Source organism: Giraffa tippelskirchi, chromosome 2, assembly GCF_054371585.1.
Source record: "Giraffa tippelskirchi isolate mGirTip1 chromosome 2, T2T-mGirTip1v1.2.pri, whole genome shotgun sequence".
In the NCBI taxonomy this organism is placed as follows: domain Eukaryota; kingdom Metazoa; phylum Chordata; class Mammalia; order Artiodactyla; family Giraffidae; genus Giraffa; species Giraffa tippelskirchi.
In genome coordinates, this window is record NC_137276.1 from 67121536 (window position 1) to 67142944 (window position 21409).

The following is a 21409-nucleotide window of genomic DNA, read 5'->3' on the forward strand; positions in this document are numbered from 1 at the left end:
TTTTTCTTCTCTTTGCATTTATTTTTACATTTTCTATAATGAAGGACTGATTGTCTATATAGTAAGGAAAAAGTTAATTTTCATTTTATTTTTTATTTATTTTTTATTTTTTATTTTATTTTATTTTTTTTTTTGAAGTTAGAATCCTGTTTTATTTGCGAGCCTGCTACCTCTGAACGGAGTGCAGTGCAGAGCTGGTTACCATCGACTTATCAGTAGGAGCCAAAAGATTGTACCTCTCTGGCCAGGCAGCCCGGGCTTGAATCTCAGCTGCTCTGTTTTCTGGCTGTGCAACCTTGGGGAAAGTGCTTATCCTCCCTGGGTGTGCCTCAGTTTCCTCACAGCGTCGTGTTAGGATTGCACAGTTAAGTTGCTGCTGCTGCTGCTTAGTCGCGTCAGTCGTGTCCGACTCTGTGCGACCCCATAGACGGCAGCCCTCCAGGCTCCCCCGTCCCTGGGATTCTCCAGGCAAGAATACTGGAGTGGGTTGCCATTTCCTCCTCCAGTGCATGACAGTGAAAAGTGAAAGTGAAGTCGCTCAGTCGTGTCCGACTCTCCGCGACTCCATGGGCTGCAGCCTACCAGGCTCTTCTGTCCATGGGGTTTCCCAGGCAAGAGTACTGGAGTGGGGTGCCATTGCCTTCTCCTAATTTTCATTTTAAATGTTTTCAAAACTACCGTACTTATACAGAAGTTCATTGTGGTACTATATATAATAGTGAAAAAGTTTAAAACAACTTAAATACTATTTAATAGAAGAATAAGGAATAAATAAATTTAGTCATAATATGGAATACTATGTAACAGTTTAAATGAATATATGCGATATATATATATATATTTATGATACATATACATGTAAACAAGACTAGATCTAAATACATGTGTAGAAAAAAAGCAAGTTGTGGAGCAATAATACAATATGATTGTCATGTAAACATTTTAAAACACAGAAACTATAGTATTGATAGGTAATATATAATAGTGACGCCAGAAAAAGACAGGAAAGGTATACACCAAATATTTGACAGCAACTAGATCACCGAGGGGAGAGGAATTGAACTGTGGAGTGATACAAAGGAAAATTCGTATGTGTTAACATTTCAGTTCTTTTAAGAGAAAAAGGGAAAGAAAATTCAAAAGCAAACATGATGCAAAGTTTGGCATTTTTAAGTAGCAGTTAAATACTCAATTACAAATTTTTTCACAATAAAAAAACACATTCCACATGTTCATCTGTATTTTAAAATAAAAAAAATACTGAACCATAAGGTTTTAAAATAGTATATACATACAAGGAGTTGTAACACTGCACATCTCAACAGTACAAGCAACATGGGCAGCCTGTTTACCATCTGGGTCTACTGTAACACGCTCTTCACCTGTTACCAAGTCACATGGCACCCCCTAGGATGACAAAAAGAAAACTGGAATTATCTCCACCTTGAAAACAACAGCAAAAAGAAGATTTGGATGTTTAATAAAGTATTCCTTCTATTAAATATAGAGTATTTAATAGAGTAGGTCAGAAAGATCCTCTAGAGAAGGGAATGGCTACCCACTCCAGTATTGTTGCCTGGAGAATTCCAAGGACAGAGGAGCCTGGCAGGCTACAGTCCACGGGGTCACCAAGAGTTGGACACGACTGAGTGATTAACACTTGCACTTATTTTTCTTTTCACTTCCTTCTATTACGTCAAATTTATTTGTCTAATACTTGAAGCAAATATTCCAAATCCTCTAAAAAAATTTTTAATAAAAAATAAAAGCCACTTTCATATAACCTATGTAAACTTAGAACATCTCAAATCAGCTAAATTCTCAGGTAACAAAAGCATGAGAAATTGAAGCACTTTTATTTTTTAAACTTTGTACTGAACTTTCTTGGTGGTGCGCTGGATGGGAATCTGCCTGCCAATGCAGGGGACAAAGGTTCGATCCCTGGTCCAAGAGATTCCACATGCCATGGAGCAACTGAGCTGGTGATCTAGGGCCCGTGAGCCCCAGCTGCTGAGTCTGAGTGCTGCAACTAAAGAAGCCCATGAGCCTAGAGCTCATGCTCTGCAACAAGAGCCTTCCGAACTAAGGCAATGGCACAACTAAATAAATAAATAAATAAACTTTATATTATGTCAATAGCTCCTGTACTATTTTAGTTTATTAAAATGAAATTGTTTCTATGTTCAAGAAAAACATTATGAATTAATTTAAGAATACAAAGACCTCCTAATATATTTCTTTGAGAAGGACCGATATCAGTGCTATGGTATATATGTGAGTAGCCAACTACCCCAATGCACTCAGAACTGAGGGATAACTCAGGTCAAAGACCATTTGGTAATAAATCTGGGAAAGTCCAGGCAAACTGGAACAGCTGGTCCCCCTAACAACCTGAAACTAATGAGGAAACATCAGACATATCCAAACTGAGTGACAGCTTACAACACGACTGACCTGTAATCTTTCAAACTGTAAAAGTTATGAAAGACCAAGACTGAGGAATTGTCCCAGATTAATGGAGAAACTGGAGACATGACAATAAAATACAGCAGGAGACCGTGAACAGAACGCTGGAGGTGGCGGGGGCACAGGGGGAGGGAAAGCGGAGTAGTGGTGGTGTTACTGAACAACTGGCAAAATTTGAGTATGGACAGTGGATTAAATAATGGCATTCTATCAATATTAAATGTCCTGCTTTACATGAATATCCTGAAGTTTGTAAAAGAAAGTCTTTGTTTTGCAGAAATACTTCTAAGTATTTATAAATAAGGCATTATATATGTAAATTATACAAATTATCCAGAACATGATGCAAACTACCTACCAAACAGGTTAATCTCTCGTTATAAAGTCATAATAAAGCAATGAACCAAAATGTGGCCCGTTTTCTGACATGATGCCTCAGACCACAGAGCATTTAGTCCTTTTCAGGTTGGAAAGCTGGCTTCAGTTTTTATCATTTGTTCTAGCAATCACATCAAAGATTTAATTGTAAAAAAAAAAAAGGTAAATTGAATACAACAGAGCAGTGGGTAACTCTGAGGGGGTAAAGCAGGGGTTCAGAGGGAGTTTCATCTATATCAGTAATATTTTATTTCCTGCTTTTTTTTTTTCTGGTCATGCCACACAGCTTGCGGGATCTTAGTTCTAACCAGGGATTGAACCCAGGCCCATGGCAGTGAAAGCATGAAGTCCTAACCACAGGACCACCAGGAAATTCCCCAATATTTTATTTCCTAAAAAAAAAAGTTAAAAAAACAAGTAAGTATGGCAAAATGTTAGAATCTGATGGGAGCTGGGTAGTGGAGTCAAGTTATTTGAATGTTACTCCTTCATTTCTCTGTATATGTGAAATAGTCTATAATATTGTATTTCCTTCATTCTAATACACTTATTTTTTCACAGGCTATCTCTTAACAATGGGTGGCACATCAGAATTCAGTTGGCAGCATCAGCTTCTTTCTCAGTTTTGCATAAAATAATAGTACATCTTACAATTGATGGCCTTAAGTTAAATGCAATGAAATATGGCACTTTTTGTTAAAAGTAAATTACTACTACACACACCCTCTGCCTCCACCCGCTTTACTCTACTTTCCCCCAAATTAGCAAGAAAAAGAGAATATTTGGTAATATACTAACAGCAGCATTAGTCTTTTCGAAGATCTCATGTGCCAGTAATTTTAAAGGGCCACAATACACTCCAGATTTTGCTGACAAGTATTTCTGGATTGCATGATAAGTCTTTCCACTGTTTGTAGGACCTGAATGGAATATTATCTTCCGATGTATGGCTCTAGTTTCTGGGTACCTAAAACATGAGTAGATAAACAGCTTAATTGCATTAACCTCCAAATCCTGGAAAAGGTATTAACTGAAAAAACTTCCAATGAAACATCCTCTTAACATTCACAAACTAGCAGCATCTTTGAAAAACTAAATTAAATGATGAGTTTCATGTCCACACCAAAATGACTGCTTCCCAAGAATGGCATTTACTAACTAGAGGACAGAAAAACCCAAATGCAAATCAATTTCTTGGATATTCTTGCCAATGTACAAATTCCTTTTCCCCAAGAGTTACTTAAAATAAATTTAAACTGCTATCAGCTCCAGAGACATGTTCACATTATTTTCACATTCTCTACATATGCCCTGGAAGTAAATATTCCCAGGCTTCTGACTTTTAGCATACACAATAAAACGACTGAATCTTCTGCTTCTGGCCATGGTGAATGGTACTGGACTTGACCTATTACGATAAACAGCTACAAAACTGGACAAAATATATATAGCAGCTCCCTGGGGACATGGACAAGAGGCGGTGCAGGACTATAAGCTCCAAAAGAAAGAAACACTTGAGATGAGCCCTACTGGACCCCAAGAGGGCACATGGAGGTGGAATCCAAGCAAGTTAAAATAGTCCCACTGAGCTGAGCAGTAGAGATCAAGATTAAAGCTGCTGAAGCAGCTAGAATCTGAAGGCCTGAGTGTGGAAGAGAAGAAAAGTGCAATAGAGAGAGAGCCTTGAAGTCTGTGTGGGGGTTCCCTGGGTCCTTGGCCAACGGCTGGGCTGAACACATGCAGGGCCTAGCAGAGGACAGCTTGCTAAGAGTTTAAGTGGAAAGTCTCAAAGAAATGGCAAAGCGCTAGGAGATGAACTTATTAACAGCATATTCAGTTGAGACACCAGAAAGGTCACACTTGCATTGTAAGGACAACCTAAAGACCTACTCTAGATCTGCCCTAATAAAACCTTATACCAAGCTTGATTAGGATTTAGGAGGAGATACCCGCTAACTGCCTGCCAATATAATTGTGTATTTTTCTAGAGAAAACAAAACAACCTAAACTACTTGATTTATCATCTAGTACACAATAACAAAATATATAGTGATCACTAATCTCCCAAGATCAGAAACCGAAAATTTCAAATCCACAATAAAGAAACTAACCAGTTAGGTGGTATTCTTAGGTCACTGATTTTACGTAGATCATCCTTACACTCCAACATAGGAAATATTTGTTTTGCATGTCTCAAGAAAAATGGAAATAAGTCATCCACATGAGCTGGAAAATAAAACATTGCATTAATATGTGCAATCTAAATGTTATTCACAACTGAACTTAATGAAAGCTTTATTCTTAGTGAGCTAAGTTAAGGGGACGTTGTCAGGATAAAAAGGTAAACCCTAGAACAAGGAATGATATCCTTTCCTGAGATCCTGCTTTGCCTTATGTTTTCTTCCTTATTTCACTTGTATTTTCTAGGAAAGCAGAAAACTGGCTGTCAACAACCATGTTCCACTTCTTCAATGCAACAGGTAAAGATCAGCACTGATGAAAGTTAAATTAAAAACAAAGAACCTGGGGGTAACTCCCTGACTGTCCAGTGGTTAGGACTCAGTGCTCACACTGCCAGTGCCCTCGGGTCTATTCCTGGCTGGGAAAGTAGGATCATGGATGGCAAAAAACAAAACAAAACAAAAAACCTGGGAATATACATTAGCAAGAAGGCTCCATGGTTACTGAAGCAAAATACAGGACCCAGATGCAAGTATTTTTTAAACTACAGATACCACTGAGAAACAAAACATGAAAGTGAATTGACTTCTCAGCAAGAAGTTTCCACACCTTATGGCTTTGATAAGGGTGGGCTGAGTTCCATTTTGCTTTGTGTCCCGGTTCTACCTCAGTGCCTGGCCCAGGGCAATGGTCTAATAGTCAAATACATAATAACATAACCAAAGTCAAACTGCCCATGGGAATAAAATAATGATATTTCTACATTTTTTTCTTTTATAGCAAGAGATCTGTCAAAGTATGAGGGAGAAAGAAGTCAGTGGCAAAAACAGATGGAATCTGTTATGCATTAATTCTACCTTGTGTGAGAGTTCATTTCACCGAGGCCGATACTAGTGAAGAGCAGATGGTGACAGATCGAGGTCCCAGTCTTCCTCCAGTCTAAGACACATGGGTGACTTAATAACCAACCCAGGCCTACTATAAAGCAAAAAGACCTAGAAGGCCTCCTATGAAAGCACTGAATTATTTACAGAGGATGTTAACAGGGCTTATTCCAAAGCAAATAAGCTAACTGGAGGAAAAAAAAAAGAAATAGCAAGGATGTTCAAAGGATTTTAAAAAGTCTCTAAACACTTGCCTGCGCTGAAGCAAATATCATTCAAAATAATGTGAATGTCCACATCCAGAGAATGAGACTGCATGATATAATTTCGAAAGCTTATGAAAGCTTGGTGGAAGAGACGAGCTGTGGGAAACACAAAATCAAAACAGGCAGGACTTAGTTTTCATTTCATTTTCATTTTCTCATTTTAAAAAGTACACATACACATCACACTTAACTCATCAAAGTGTCTTTTTCCTTTCTTGTAGTACAGCTGGTTTGTTATGATCTGGGCTAAAACTGAAATTCTAGGACAACATGAAGGAAAGCTGAACACACAGCTCCTTTGCCATGTGTCTGGTTCACCAATTGCATCCTGATGATCTCCTGCCTGGACAGAGGCAAAAGTCAGGGACATTCTCCATATTACAACTATGAACTTATGTCCAGGCCACACAAGGTCCCACACAATAATGAAAAGGCTGTAATCTAAGCAGCAACAAGGTATCTCTAATGGAAATGGTATTAGCCTTACCATCGAGTCCATAATCAGCACTCAGTTTCTGAATTTCTTTCCTCTTGTAAAATTTGTCTAAGATCTTCTTTACCGCATCTGGAAGAAAGACAACAAAACTGAACATACGTTTAACATTTGTCTTCTAGGTAGAGAAATACCCCCAAAGCAAAAGAAATTTGAAGTCGTAACACTCAAGGCAGTGGTCTACTGAGTGTTGCAAGAACTTGAAGGTGGGTTAGTTGATCACAAACTCTCTATGGTTTAATAGTGTCAAGAAAAATATAAAGTCAAACAATGCAATCAATATTCTTGTTATACTGAAGAAGACTAAGCAAGGTGCCATAGGACTGGCATCACCCTATCCTCCACCGGGCCACTGTTAGATACCCATATTCTGTTTGGTTTACTCACAATCATTCTGCACATCTCATAGTGAGCAGATAAAAGGTATCTTTTAGCTGAAAGATAACCAATACTGCAAGGGCCAGATCATCATGCTTTTATGTGAATGACTAAAGGAGCCACGGATGACCTTTAGTTTGAAGATGATTTTAGGGAGAACAAATTACATGTATTTCATTCTAGGTGGCATAACTAAAGTCAGTGGGAAGTGCGGGAAACAGATTTCAGTGGAATTTATGTAAGAACTTCCTAATAATTAAAATAAGAATAGGGGCTGCCTGACAAAAGTATCAGCTCTGTGTCACTGAAAGTACTCAATAAAGGCTTAGATGACTATATTTCAAGGGTGACAGCAGAGAAGTTAATATGCTGCAAAGGAAATTGAATTAGATGCCTGCTGAAATGCCACTATCAATCACTAATTTTACAGGTGAAAATATTTTAAATTAATCAAGCTGAGATTGCATTAACAACCTAAAAAAAAGAGAGGCTTAGAACATTTATTTATACAGTAACCTAAAAATACTTATTTTGTTAAATCCTCACATCAACCTATGTTATATAGTTGGGGTAGACTATCTGGCCTCCTAGGGAAACAGTTTTCCCAGCTTCCACACATCAGATTCTACTGCAGAGTAATTTCATTTTTTAAATAGCAAATGTTTAGTACAAGTGATACTAGTTTACACTTATGCATCCCTTCAACACTTTCCAAAGTGCTTTGCCAAACATGTTATCATGATTTTCACAATCCAGAGATATAGGCAGAGAAAATATTATTTATATTTTAGCATTTGGGAAATGGACAAAAGGTAAGGAAACTGTAAATTGTGCCAGTTAAGTGATATATGACTATCACAAATGTGCAACATTTTCTACTTATAGTCAGTCTACCCTTACTTGGCTAATTGTATTATGATCAACCAGAAAAAAAATGATATATACATTTACCTATATATGTGTATATATATGATATATACATATACTTATATGTGTGTTACAATCAACCAGAAAAATGTGTATACTTTATATATATGTATATATTAATTATTGTATGCAACTTTCATATATATATATATATACACACACATAGGCACCTGCTGTGTGACTAGAAGAGTGCTTGGAAAGTAGCACATAGTAGGCATTCAATAAGATTTGTCAAGGATAAAAACTGTACTTCATAAGGGCTTTTAGGAAGATTAAATGGGTCACATGTTTAAAACAGTACCTGTCTCTAACACTCAGTGTTAGCCAATGTTATTTTTTAGAAAAAGAAGGAACCACAGAGATATTCTAGGCACGGGGAGTAGCATAGGTAATAAGCCCTGGAGCACAAGTGCCCATTTCATCAATCTGGCTGAAAGGAGGACAGTGGTATGCAACAAAGCTTCTCCAAGAGTTACCCAGGCCAGATCAGGCAGGGAGTGAGAACCCTTTGAAACTGGGGACAATGGAAAAACATTACGCAATTTTTTGCAGGGGAGCCACAGGATTAGATCTTGCCATTTGCTGATGTTAAGCGAGTGCTTTCTCTCTGGACCCCTGGATGATCAGGGTACCTTCCACCTTCGGTAAGCTCACCATTATCGTGTTCTACCATGTAGTATAGTTGGTCATTCATCGGTCCTTCCTCCCACAAGGTTGTAAGTTTCTGGAGTGGAAGAGATCTGGATCTGAGTCTGGTTCCTCTTGGCAACCACCATACAGCCTAACAGTGTCTGGTTTGCACAGGTACCCAGTCAATGACAAAAAGTCCTGAAAGAAGTCTTCCTCTGGCTTTTCACCACCCCACTCCCTTGTCCCTTCTGGGAGCAATAGTTATAAGCAGCGGGGGGAAGGAAAGACTATACTAGAAAGTCAGTCGTGCACCCAACGGCTCAAAAAAGATGACTCCTCGCGTCACAAGGGGGCTTAGACCGTTCCCAGGGGAACAGTGAAAGGGAGAAGGCCAGCTCAAGGGCAGCACATCAAAGGATCAATCAGACACAATCCCAAGCCTTGAGGGGCTCAAAACCAGCAAGGGAGGCAGGGACTGACAGGCACAATGACAAAGTTCGAAGGGACCTGGGTCTCCAGAGGATGGGAAAGCAGCTTCCTCGGAGAAGCGTCTCAGCCCTGCACCACCACCCTCGCCGCCCTCTCCAGCTCCTGCACTCACTCTTGTCCAGAGGGCGGGTTAGCTCAGCCCCGACGTCGCCATCTGCGCTGGGACCCTGAGGTTTCACAGTCAGCGGCACGAACAAGGACGTGTTCGGAGCTTTGGAGCCTCCGGAGGCAGAGGAAGAGGCGCAGGCAATAGCAGGAACGCGCCCCAGAGCCCCAGGAAAGGGCCCGGTGTGGGCGCGAAGGGCAGAGCAGACGGCTGCCCGGTGGCCAGCCTGGCGCCCCGCGGGGAGCCGAGCCCACAACAGGGAACACCGGGGTAAGGACATCGAGACTGCAAGCTCCAAAGAAGGCGGAGCAGCCTGGGGACGCGGCGGCGGACAGTGACGCGCGGCCACCGACAGTGACGCAAACCGCCAGTGCCTGAAGCCCGCAAAGACCCAGAGCAGGGGAGCTGCCCAAAAAGAGGCCCGATCAATAAGGAAAAAGCAGAGCCGGAAAATTGCTCATAAAGGGGAGTAAAAACTTCGAAGTGAAAATCAGAAAAGATACGTTCCTGTAAGTCCTTGCTCTCTTTTATCGGAGATTGGGGACAGCTTTCTTTAAAGAAAATAATCAGGCACCTTTGGGGATGTCACAGATGAGAGGCGGGGGCCTGTGAAGTGTGTCACGTGATGTTAACGAGCTGCCCCTGAACGGGCAAGTGTTCAAAGCACGTGGGCAGAGCTGTGAGCTGTGTGGGTGCCACCGGCGGAGATGCGGGTACCTGGGATGTAGCGCCAGCGTTCCTTGCGGATTGGAAACTCTGCAGAGCATTTCCCTTAAGTTCCTTGGATAATTAACTTTAGTTTCCGGATAGAGTGGCGTTAGAGAACATAACTTGATCTAGCCTCAGGACCGTTGCTAAGGAATTCTATGAGTTCTTAGGTAAACCCTTTGCATGACATGCGTGTAAAGTTTTATACTTTTATGGGAGCAGTGTGTGTACATCATATGCTGCTGTGTTATAACCGCATAGCAAAAATATGTCCCCGTACTCAGGCCAAAGTTCAGTTTCTTTTGCATTAGTTGGATACTGTTTCATATGAAGTTGAAACATATTAAATTCAAGGTAGGCCGTTGGATTTTCCATATCTCTTTATTCTACTTAAAACATCAAGGTCTTGCAGCTTGAAGGAATATGTCATGTGACCTGTAATAGTGTCAAGTAGGATTTCAGTAACAATGTAATGTGCCTTTGATTCACTAGATACTTTTTAAACATCAGGGATTCAAGTAGACAGCCTCTTGCCTCAGAGAGTTTCTGATCTGGTTTTGGTCATATGAAGGGTTAACGTTAAGTAATGCAAATATTTATTATATAATATATAAGCTAATTATTATATAATATATGCTAATGAGAGATCAAAGAACGATTCATGTCAAAACTACAGGCCATTTGTTAGTTATGTCATCATTTCTCAAGTCCATACCTCATAGGGTGCCAGGTGCAACTGCTGTCACAGCACTAAAATTGTATCACAATTGTGTCTCTTCAGTAGTAGTTCTCAAGCTTCAGGGTGCATAAGAGCCATCTGGAAATTTTGTTAAAACTGTTAGGGCCCTACTTCTGGAGTTTCTGATTCAGAATGTTTGGGGTAGTGCCCAAGATTGAAATTTATGTTTTCAGGTGATATTGATCCTGATGGTTTGGGGACCACACTTTGAGAACTGGTGCTCTGGGTTATAGTTCCTTCAGGGTAGGGCCAATAAAATAGCACTAAAGAAATACTCAGGAAAATACTGAATGTGTGTGTGAAAACAAATAAATGTGGGACAGGGAAAGGAAGTGGGAGAAATAAAGATCTCTCTTGTAGTAGGGAATAAAATAAGCAAGTTCTCTCTTCTTTGCCTTTGCTGTTAACAAAACCTGATTTATGAGGTTTCACAAAAATGCATTCTAGATTTCTCCCTCTCACATCTCCCTACAAATTCTATACTTTGACATTTCTGGCATTTTTCTAATGTCAGGTTATCATGATCTAGATACCAAATTGTTTATCCCTTAGAATCATTAAGAAGTCTCAGAGCTTATCTGGTCCAGTTTCCCTATCTTAGGAAGGTAGCCAACTATCAAATGCATTTATAGAACTTGAGTGTCCACATGCTGTCTTGCTTTCTCTCCAGGACCTGATAAGACTCCTAGAATCTAGTCTATTTCCTTTATTCTAACAATTCTAAGTTGCATTAACAGTTCTTACCATGTTACTACATGTAGACAATTTTTTCTTTCTAAAGGAGGCCACTTTAATTTTATAATCACTCTCTGGGAAAATAAGCATCATCCATTTTCTCAGATATTTTAATGTGTATTATGAGATAAGCACCAAGTATAGCAAAGCAAAACGGGATGAACCCCCAAGAGCCATACTAAGTCCATACAATTAAAAAGTCTTCTAAAAGTGGGGTAAACAGTCTTGGAGATGTGCCTGGCATGACTTGTCAGCACTATGGAGGGACATGTTAACACTTTGACTTAAGAGATGGAGATGGTTGTCAGACAAAAATGGCCTGGAGGGTCTTAACTGAAGGGCCAGCATAAGGGAACATATTCTCCAAGGAGTGCGGCATAACTGGAGCTGAAGGTGTATTGTAATAGAGAATTAGAATTTTTCCTGCAATTGAGTCACTAAAAGATTTTGAACAGGGGAGTGACAAGAATTACACTCACAGAAGACCTCAAGCCTAAAAAACAATGTTTAAGGGTGCATTGTCCTCACTCTGCCTTTATCTGATTTGAAACTGTAAAATGTTACATTTCAATCCAGGCATGTATAAACCTGCTGGAGAGGGCCTTTATGTATGTTCAGATTCAGCTGAATATAAAAGGAATTAAAGACTTTGCTGACTCACAGGGTAATTAGAATATTCCAACTACTTGATCCACATTGAAGGGATCCAGAATACACCACTGTGGCATAAACTGTTTAATAGAACGCATTGGAGTTCCTGAAATCCTGTCTGCCTAAATACAGAGCCTCCCAGAACTCCACTGCCATAAATCCCCTCACAGGGAGCAAACTGGTAGGATTAACTCATCACCGTGAGAAACTGGCCTAACATTTAAACAGACTTTGGTTACAGAATGCTCATATGTACCACCTGTTCTCCTAAGGACCCTTTATCTTTCCTGAAAGTCATCTGCTTTCCCATTAGTGCTCTTTTCTCCCCACAGCTTCCCCTACTAAGTCAGTTTTAAGTGTCCTTCACCCCCATCCCCCTAGCAAGATGGTAAACCACCCCTAAATTCTAACCACCCCTGTCACATTTTTGTCAACGTCCTGTCCTCTAACTCAATTAGAATCCTTTTCTTTTGCTAATCTATCAGTTTAATAGTAGGCTCTCAAACACAAAAGAGAGCAGAGAGAAGTTTTTCCTCCCTAGCAATTCAAAACAATGAAAACTTCACCACTCAGAGAAATAACTAATTAAATGGTTTGAACAGTGGTTCTCAATTCTGGGTAGTTTTTAAACGCTGATGTCCGAGCCCCTGAAATTCTGATTTTATTGGCCTGGATAGGATCTGGCATGATTATTTTTAAAAACTAAAAGTGATTTGAACATGCAGCCAGGGTTGAGAACCACTGCATTAGATATTGTACTCTAATAGACACAAAATTTTTTCAGTTCATTTCTAATTAACTGGTTAACTTTTTTACAGTTCACCAAATACTGTTCAAATTTTTATTTTTCAAATTGGTTATGCACGAAGTCTCAAGCAAGCTGAATAAGCATCCTATTTATGACAGTGTTTTAAGCCACCTGGTTAAAAGTAATTATATAGATATTTAAAATTGAAATTGATATTTGTAAAAACTTCTAATCATCACAATTATAGCTTCTTAAACTAGTGAGCAATTTTGTCTTCAAAGATAAATATGACAATGAGAAGAGATTTCAGAATATAAATATTTTAATCATTCAAATAGCAAGCTTAATATCTGTTTCAAATTCTTTATTATACATCATGTTTGCACAATTTGAGGCTGGTTAAATACAATTAATTGGTTTTCAATTTTTCTTTGAATATTTTCCAGATTACTACATGCAAGTGACCATGAAAGTATTTGGCATTTTAAAATTTTGAAACTCTGAACAGGCACTTACATGAAGGAAAACATTATCATTCACAGATATCCACATTTATAACCAGTGCTCCAGCACATGAACTTTTTGCCAGTTAAGAAGTTGGTTACTGACCATTTTTCAAAGAGCCACAGTAGTAAAACAGGCTTAAAGAAATGTAATTTGGGTTACTTAGTTTACTCATAAAGTAAAGTTAACTGACAAAACTTGCACTGAAGTGTATAAAAAAATATTGGTACAAAAACCAATGAACCATAAGTGAAAGTAGTTTCATACATCAGGTTTTAGTTCCTACGCCCCGTATTTAGTGTATCTGAGATCAGACCCCATGCATAGCTTAAAAACAGATGACTGCAACCTTCTTTTTTAGAGGCTTTGAACAATGCTTGAACTTAATGTTAAAAAAATTTAAACATAGTGGACAAACAAGTTTAAATTTGAGTTCGAACTAGTCAAGGTTCTGATTTAACAAATGTGAAATTGTCCAGATCTGGATAACTACATGCTTCACCAGTTCTGAGTGCCCTCAACCTCAAATTTTCTCCTGAAAAGAGAATATTTGCAAGAAAGTTTATATTTGCGTACATGTGCTAAAAAGATTCCTTAAATCAAAAAAACTTTTTTCAAAGTATTATGGAACAATCATATAGTTTTAACAAATTCTAAACTGCCAACATAGAATCCACTCCACACTGCAGAAAACATACAGTGGTACCTGTTGGATAGCAGTAGCAAAATGGTTACTTAATATGGTCCCCCCCAAAAAATAAGCTGTAATGACATGCTACATAATCCCTTAGGGGAAAAATTTAATATACCACAGAAGATTTCAAAGAGAACAAAAGTCAGGAAGCCATGGAATGGTAGACTCAGAGGCACCTACAGTGAAACACTCGTATGCACTTCTCAAACACATATAGAAAAACATAAATGTAGTTTTCAAAAATATTGAGATGCCATGTTTTAAATCTTTGCAGGCTGTAAGGGCCACTCAGGTTTTCTAATTTTATTTGAACACAAATTTTTTTGCATGTAGAGCGAGTAAGAGGTAATCATTAGCATGAGAAAGGAGAAGAAAAGAATTTATAACCAACATTATGCAGAAAAAAAGCACAAGTACAAATACCAACCTACTCACTTGAAAATCTTTATGTTTATGCTGATGTATATCTGAGTGCTTATTATCAACTCAAAGTGTGCAGTTAAAAAAACAAAAAACCAAAAAATGGCAGTTTAAGAAAACTTAAGAAAGTTCCAGTGTTTCAAAGAAAGCACTTTTTTAAATGTATATACACGAAGAACAGTTATGTCGTAAAATAAATTCAGCACTATAAGATAAAGGAAGACTATCATAAATGGAGTTTTGGCCTTTTCCCTGCCCTACACACTGCAACCATCTTTAACCTGCCAAACCTAAATCTCAACGGATATAGGAGGTTTTTTCTTTCTGTTTTTCTCCCATTCAGTTCACATTTCAGGCTGCTCAGCAGATGCCTGTGATTCTGGTGATTCAAATCGCTGGTGAAAGTTTGTTCTCTGTTTCCTCAGTTTTTCAGGAGCTTTTCGCCACAAAATTATCTCCTAGAAAACATGCATGATAACAAATTAATATCCTCAAATTAACATTCTCTATTATGCCTTAAATTTTCACCACAGAAATAATGCACTTCAATTTTAACCATAACAAAACTAATGTCTTCCCTACAAAAGCTCTCCTCTTTTCCTGATGGACCTACTTTCTTCCAATTCTAATAATGGGTCTCCCCTTCTGCCAACTCTGCTCCCCCAACCAACACCTATGTAAACCACCACTATGAATCCAAACTGACACAAAGTTCTAGCTACTACTGCTTTAAAGAATTCCTAAAATCTGTTTCCCCTGTCCTTATCCAAATTCAATCCCTTTTCACTAAATATTTTAGCTTCCTGATAGATGACTCTCCTTCCCTTGCCTGAAACCCTTTTTTAACCTGTCCTACCTATCATTGCCAGACTAGTCTAAAACATTGCTTGGGTGACTCTTCAGTAGCTCTCAGTTCCTCCAGGATAAATCTTCAACCCAGTGTTCAAGGTCCTCCACAACCTTTATCCAATTTACTAACATCACTCTTCCCTACCAAGGTCCCAGTACCCAGCCAGCCAAACTGGGTTACTCTCTGCCTCTAACGCACTTCAAATTAAACTTTCCCTCCATCCTTCCCTTTAGAGTCTTCAAATTTTGATTCCTCTGCCTGTCTTACCCTAACCAATACATCCTGAGATCTCTTCTAAACTCTTTTTTAAAACTAATAATTTTAATTTTTTTTGGCTGTGCTTGGTCTTTGTTGCTGCACAAGCTTTTTCTCAAGTTTCAGTGAGCAGGTGGTGGTGGTGTAGTCGCTAAATTGTGTCCGACTCTTGTGACCCCATATACTGTAGCCTGCCAGGCTCCTCTGTCCATGCGATTTTCTCCAGGCAAGAATACTGGAGTGGGTTGCCATTTCCTTCTCCAGGGGATCTTCCTGACCCAGGGATCGAACCCTGGTCTCCTGTGTTGCAGGCAGTCTTTACCAACTAAGGCAACTAAGGAGGGAAGCCCTTTCTAGTTGCTGTATACAATGAGGCTTCTCACTGTGGTGACTTCTAATGTTGCGAAGCATAGGCTATAGAGCATGTGGGCTTCAGTAGTTGCGGCACGCGGGCTCTAGAGCACAGGCTCAATAGTTGTGGCACACAGGCTTAGTTGCTCCTCGGCATGTGGGATCTTCCTGGACCAGGGACCAAACACTGCACCAGCAGGCAGATTCTTTATCACTGAGCCACCAGGGAGGTCTATCTTCTAAATTCTTAAGATTACTTGCTTCATGAAGTCATGGAAGGCTGTTTGTTTTTTAACCAACATAGCAGAATTTAAACATCTAAAATGAATGACCATGGGAGGCATATACTACTCAATAGGGTCATAATATGTAATTGATTTGAAAATTGTAAATTTCACATAATCTAATTTGAAGTTATAAATCACTTATGTTTAACTATATAGCATTATGGCAACATTAGCAGAATAAGTTTTCTCTCTCCCAAATTGCTGTCAAACCATTATTTAAGTTTTCTGTTAATTATATATTTTTTCTTTTATATAATTTTAATTTATATAATTTATTTAATTATATTTAATTAATTATATTTATTTAATTTATATAATTTATTTAATTTTATAATTTATATAATTTTTTCTTATAATTTTTTCTTTATAAGAAAAATTTATAAATTTTTCTTTTTCCACATATGTGCAATGTGAGAATTGTGAGGAAAAACCATGCTTAAAAAGGTAGCTTTCATATTCTTCACAGTCCTCAGCACAGAATGCTTTCTTTTTTCCCCCCAGAATATTTCCAATTTAGCTTTGAGCACTCAACTGACATTCAAATATTTATTACTCTGATACAGAACAAAGAAGACCATTCTAATCACAGGCTTTACTCAAAATTCACCAAAAGCTTTTAACTGATTTTCGAATGAGAACAAGTTTTAAACATATTTAAAAAGTAATAGATCTGGGTCATCTCAAAGACATTTATAAGAGGATTGTTTAATTAGGGAAAAATGGAAACCTGAAATCCATCAAGTGGATGCAGTCATGAAAAATGAAAGGAAATCTTTACTTGTTGGTAAAGGAAATCTATTCAAGACACTATTGAATGAAAAAGCAAATTCAAGATCAACATGCATAATATGATCTAAAAACAAATATACAAATTTGTCTGGAAAACTATCACAATGGTGGTAGAATTTCTGTTGACCTTTATTTCATTGTTTTTTGCCTGATTTTTTAAAAAAACAAATAGCAGATATTATTTTTATAAAAAACAAGTTTCAAGAGAAAAAAAAAATAAAAGCCCTGCCAAATTATAGCCCATCCTGGAGCCCTGCAGAATGACTGGGAGGAGACTGATCACAACAGAGATCCATTCATGCCTTACTTCTGTGTCACACTTTCAGTGTTTTCACTTACTTAGAAACCCCCACTTGCTCAGTACAATAAAGCTTAGAAAAGTTTGAGTGCTTCCCAGGTGCTTTTAGAACCACCACAAAACAAAATACCATGTAGGTGGCAGCATACCTGCTGCTTGAAGTACCTTCTGTCTTCTTCATCAACAAGGACTAGATTCAAAAAGTACCTTACTGAAAATTTTTTGTTCACATCTCTCATTGTTGGAGTTGGGTCATATCCTGCTAAAAATAGTCTTATTGGAATTGATTCACCTGAAAGAAAATCAATTTCTATTTAGTTCTAAAGGATGACCAAATACAGTTACATAACACCTAAAACTAAGCATTATAAAGACACTAACGCTTCAGTTCCTCCTGAGATGGGAGCATAACAAAAACTTTAGACCTGAGTTTCTTAGTCTTGACACTACTGACATTTTAGGCCCAATAATTCTATGTTGTGGGTAAGGTCATATACACTGTAGGAAGTTCAGGGCATTCCTGGTCTCTACCCACAAGATGCCAGTTAACAGTCCCCAAATATGACAACCAAATATGTCTCCAGATATTGCCAAATTTCCCATGGGGAGGAGGGAGTAAAAGTGCACCTAGTTGAGAACCACCAGCTCTAAAGTCAAATGCCTGGATTTGAATTCTAACTCCAGTCAAGTATATCCATCTTATAAAGAATTTGTAAGGGCTATATGGACTAATATATGTAAAAGCTTAAAACAGTGCCAGCAGTTAAGTTCTAACCTAGCACTTTTGTTACTTTCTGCTTTCATGAATTTTGCCATTTCTCATCATGTGTATAAATTCTTGAGTACTTATTACTAATTAGATTGCTATTTTTAGTGACTTGATGGCTTCTCTTTTCCTAAGAGTAACTATCAGCATATTGTTTTGAATTCTTTTTATGTAATACTTTTCTTATGTGTATCTATTTCCTTAAAGATACACAACCGAGGGCACAGAAAGGGAACAAAGGAGAAACCTCAGGCGAAACAAACATGCCCTGTTCCTGATCAATGATGGGTGCTAGCCCTAATTTATATAGGGCAGGCTGGAGGGAGGAGACAAAAAGTACAAAAAGAGGGAACCAGATGGGTTGGGGCCACTCCTTCAGGGGTCAGCCCACCCTCATGCCTTGGGGGTGTACTATCCTTTGTTTACCAAATAAAACTAAGCTGTAACCAGAGGTGGGAAAAAAGGATATACAACCAGTTTCTTTACAAAAAAAATTGTGGCTGCTGGAATTTTACTAAGTAATGTTGCATAACACACAGGTACACAGGCATGAGTCTCAAAGTCAGAAAGGCCCAGGCTCAAACGCCAACTCTGCAATGATTAGCTCTTGAAGGAAACCACAATATGTCACCAAAAACTGTGCCTCTTTGACATTAAAATTATTTCTGAGCTGAAGGCAATTAAGCAGCAGTGAAAGCACAAAAGAATTCCCCTATTCTGCCTAAAGGCAGGATATAAATTCTTTTACTGGGGACAGCCTCTCTTCAGCCCAGGGATGGCACCAGAGGAATCTGCAAACAAGCCTACTCCACTAGTTTTCTCCCACATATTTACCTTACCATAGTCTGCACTCTTGGAAGCCTAAGCTGCTTTCCTTTGCCTAGTTCTCTCTCTCCAAATTTACTGTTCTTTTGAAGATGCTATATAAGCTGAAATGATAAGTCCCTGCACTGAGTTACTTTTTTGTTGAGGTTTCTCCTGCGTGATGTGCACTGCATGCATTAATAAACTGTTTTTCTCTTATTAACCTTTTGTTAAAGAATTCTAGCTGAAAATCTAAGTGGGTAGAGGTAGTTCTGCCTACCCTAACAAGTTTTTAACCTCTACATCTCAGCTTCAGGGATAAAATAAGGGCTACCACTACCTAACTCAAAGTGTATATGGAAGGGAACTTCAGAGTGCTTGAGAATACAATGCCTCATCAACAGTCGGCACTCAATAAATGGTTAACTACTTTTTGAAGTAATTACTAACAGAGTAAGAAAAAGCCAAAGACATAAATTTAAAATGATAAATACTGGCTTCATTATCTTAGATACTGAAAATTATTTAGTAAGGGAGCTGCTTATTTTCTTGGGGGCTATATATAACTCCAAAATCCCACAGAATGAATGCTCAGCTATACTGTACCTTATGTTCAGCATGAATAAAAAAAGATTTACAGAGAGAAACTCTTGTAACAGAAGACAAAATATAAATTCAGAACTAGGCAACAGATACACATAAATGTCTTTTCTAAATTCTAAATTTAAGCCAGGTAAACAATTAAACCTTATTTCAAACCAGAAAGTACTACTACAGTCTCCTCAGTATTTATACAAAGATGATCTTAAAAATCATTGTAAAAAATCATTTTAAGAATTCACATATTCACACTGAATAAATACTTTCAAGTTAAACTGCCATGAACACTGCTATCTGCACTACCTATAACGCAAAAGAAGTCAAAGAAAAGTTTATTACCTTTTACTGGTGCACCATCCATTATTTCATATTTAGCAATTGTTTCTGTTTCTGTTGTGGTACTGGGTCCTAGGGCAATAATGTAAATGATATTAATTTAAATATTGCTAGAATATAACTTCCAGGCTTACACCTTCTTCCTATTTTCTGACTACATTATTTTAGTCCTAACTGACTTTCCCCCTTGTGTGGAAATGTTGATCATTCTTTTCTATTTCTTGATCTACACTTATTTACCACCCCAACTGAGGTCTCACTCCCTTCTTCTCAAAGGTAATTCAGTAGACGCCTGAAAAACTGCAGAGGCTGAAGTGCTTCACTGTACATACATGAAAATCTGCATGTAATTTATAGTCCCTACTCTGTATCCTCCACTCCTCCCTATCCACAGTTCCTTCCTATGCAGATTCAACCAACTGCAGATCATATAGTAGCGTAAAATCTACTACTAAACAAAATCCACTGTAAGTGGGCCCATGCATTTCAAACCTCATTTTATTCATGGGTCAACTGTATATAGCTCAGAAATAATCTTTACAGACTTCCTTCCATCATTTCTAACATCTGCTAAAATAGGAACTAGAAAGGCACAGCAGTGCACTGACATGCTAGTTTTCTCTGTAACACCCAAAATGTCTTCTCTTGTTAACTTTAACAGAGATAAAATATCAAAGTGAATACTTAATTGACATATAGTTCTTTTGAAGAGTCAATGATACAAGTTTAAAAAGTACACCAAAACATACAGTAATGATCCCAGTGTTGTTAAGTATATAACATGCAAAGACTAAGCTCTGTTCTGGATTATGAGTACAAATTATTTCTTATTTAAAATTTTCTAGAACACCCAAACATAATTTTTATAACTATAAAAAATGGTTAAATAATTTTTTAAAACAATAAATGGGAAACTGAAGTTTGGTTTTAATATCTTTAAATCACTTTAGCAGGTAAAAAATGGAGATTAAGAAATTAAAGATGTTTATGATTATCAATTATAAATTCTTAAACAGTGGTGCCTAAAATTCTTTTTAGCAGAAAACCAGGAAAGTTAAAGGGAACAAATTAAATCTATATACTAATTAAAACTAGAGGAAAAAAACAGGCAATTCCTTGGCAATCCAGTGGTTAACACTTTCCACTTCCACTGCAGGGGGCATGGGTCTGATCCCTGGTCAAGGAACTGAGATCTCAGAAGCCCCATAGTGCAGCCAAAAAAGAAAAATTAAAAAGCAGTTATGAACCAATAAATGATTTGGGGTAACTCGTCAGCTATCTGGAGAAAAGTAAAGCTGGATCCATAGCTGTTTCTTGCTTACATCAGGACAAATTCCAAATGAATTAAAACTTTAAACAAAATTCCTAAACTATAATGTATTGCTTTAGTAGAATCAAGCACAGAAAATTATTTTTTAGAACCTCAATGTAAAAAAGGCCTTTCTCACTGTGGTACAAAACCCAGAATCCGTAAAAGGAAAAACTGACAAACGTGACTTACACAAACGTCAAGAACTTCTACATAGTAAAAACTACCATAAGCAAGACAAACTGGGGAAATTTTGCTGCTCTTAATACAGAAAGTGGGATTGATTTCTCTAATATATAAAGAGTTTCTACACATCAAAAGGAAAAGACTGATAATCCAGTAGAGATGGGGCAAATGATATGGATAG

The 21409-nt window shown here is 37.9% G+C and overlaps 2 protein-coding genes and 1 long non-coding RNA gene across 23 annotated transcripts in view; 1 reads left to right on the forward strand and 2 right to left on the reverse strand.

Annotated features, from left to right (window-relative positions):
• SUPV3L1 (Suv3 like RNA helicase) overlaps window positions 1-9503 on the reverse strand; it is a 23789-nt gene extending 14286 nt beyond the window's left edge. Inside the window, exons 1-6 of one of the 8 annotated variants that reach the window (XM_081568445.1) lie at window positions 9205-9503; window positions 6663-6740; window positions 6164-6271; window positions 4956-5070; window positions 3643-3811; window positions 1353-1407 (exon numbers count right to left, since the gene is read on the reverse strand). In XM_081568445.1, coding sequence (XP_081424571.1) covers window positions 1353-1407; window positions 3643-3811; window positions 4956-5070; window positions 6164-6271; window positions 6663-6740; window positions 9205-9478 — 799 coding nt within the window. In that variant the 5' untranslated portion in view covers window positions 9479-9503. Of the gene's footprint in view, window positions 1-1295; window positions 1408-3638; window positions 3812-4955; window positions 5071-6163; window positions 6272-6366; window positions 6519-6662; window positions 6741-8627; window positions 8926-9204 lie in introns of those variants that run through there. The other 7 variants (XM_081568434.1, XM_081568496.1, XM_081568485.1 and 4 more) reach the window with 7 other exon arrangements.
• LOC145537768 (uncharacterized) overlaps window positions 9028-21409 on the forward strand; it is a 14410-nt gene continuing 2028 nt past the window's right edge. Inside the window, exon 1 of the long non-coding RNA XR_014076420.1 lies at window positions 9028-9707. This is a non-coding gene — a long non-coding RNA (uncharacterized LOC145537768). The remainder of the gene's footprint in view (window positions 9708-21409) is intronic.
• VPS26A (VPS26 retromer complex component A) overlaps window positions 13084-21409 on the reverse strand; it is a 23117-nt gene continuing 14791 nt past the window's right edge. For 8 of the 14 annotated variants that reach the window (XM_081568532.1, XM_081568557.1, XM_081568525.1 and 5 more), the window contains 3 exons: window positions 19737-19805; window positions 17377-17519; window positions 13084-14855 (listed from right to left, as the gene is read on the reverse strand). In XM_081568532.1, the coding sequence (XP_081424658.1) occupies window positions 14742-14855; window positions 17377-17519; window positions 19737-19805 (326 nt within the window). In that variant the 3' untranslated portion in view covers window positions 13084-14741. Of the gene's footprint in view, window positions 14904-17345; window positions 17520-19736; window positions 19806-21409 lie in introns of all 14 variants that reach the window. The other 6 variants (XM_081568561.1, XM_081568542.1, XM_081568562.1 and 3 more) reach the window with 3 other exon arrangements.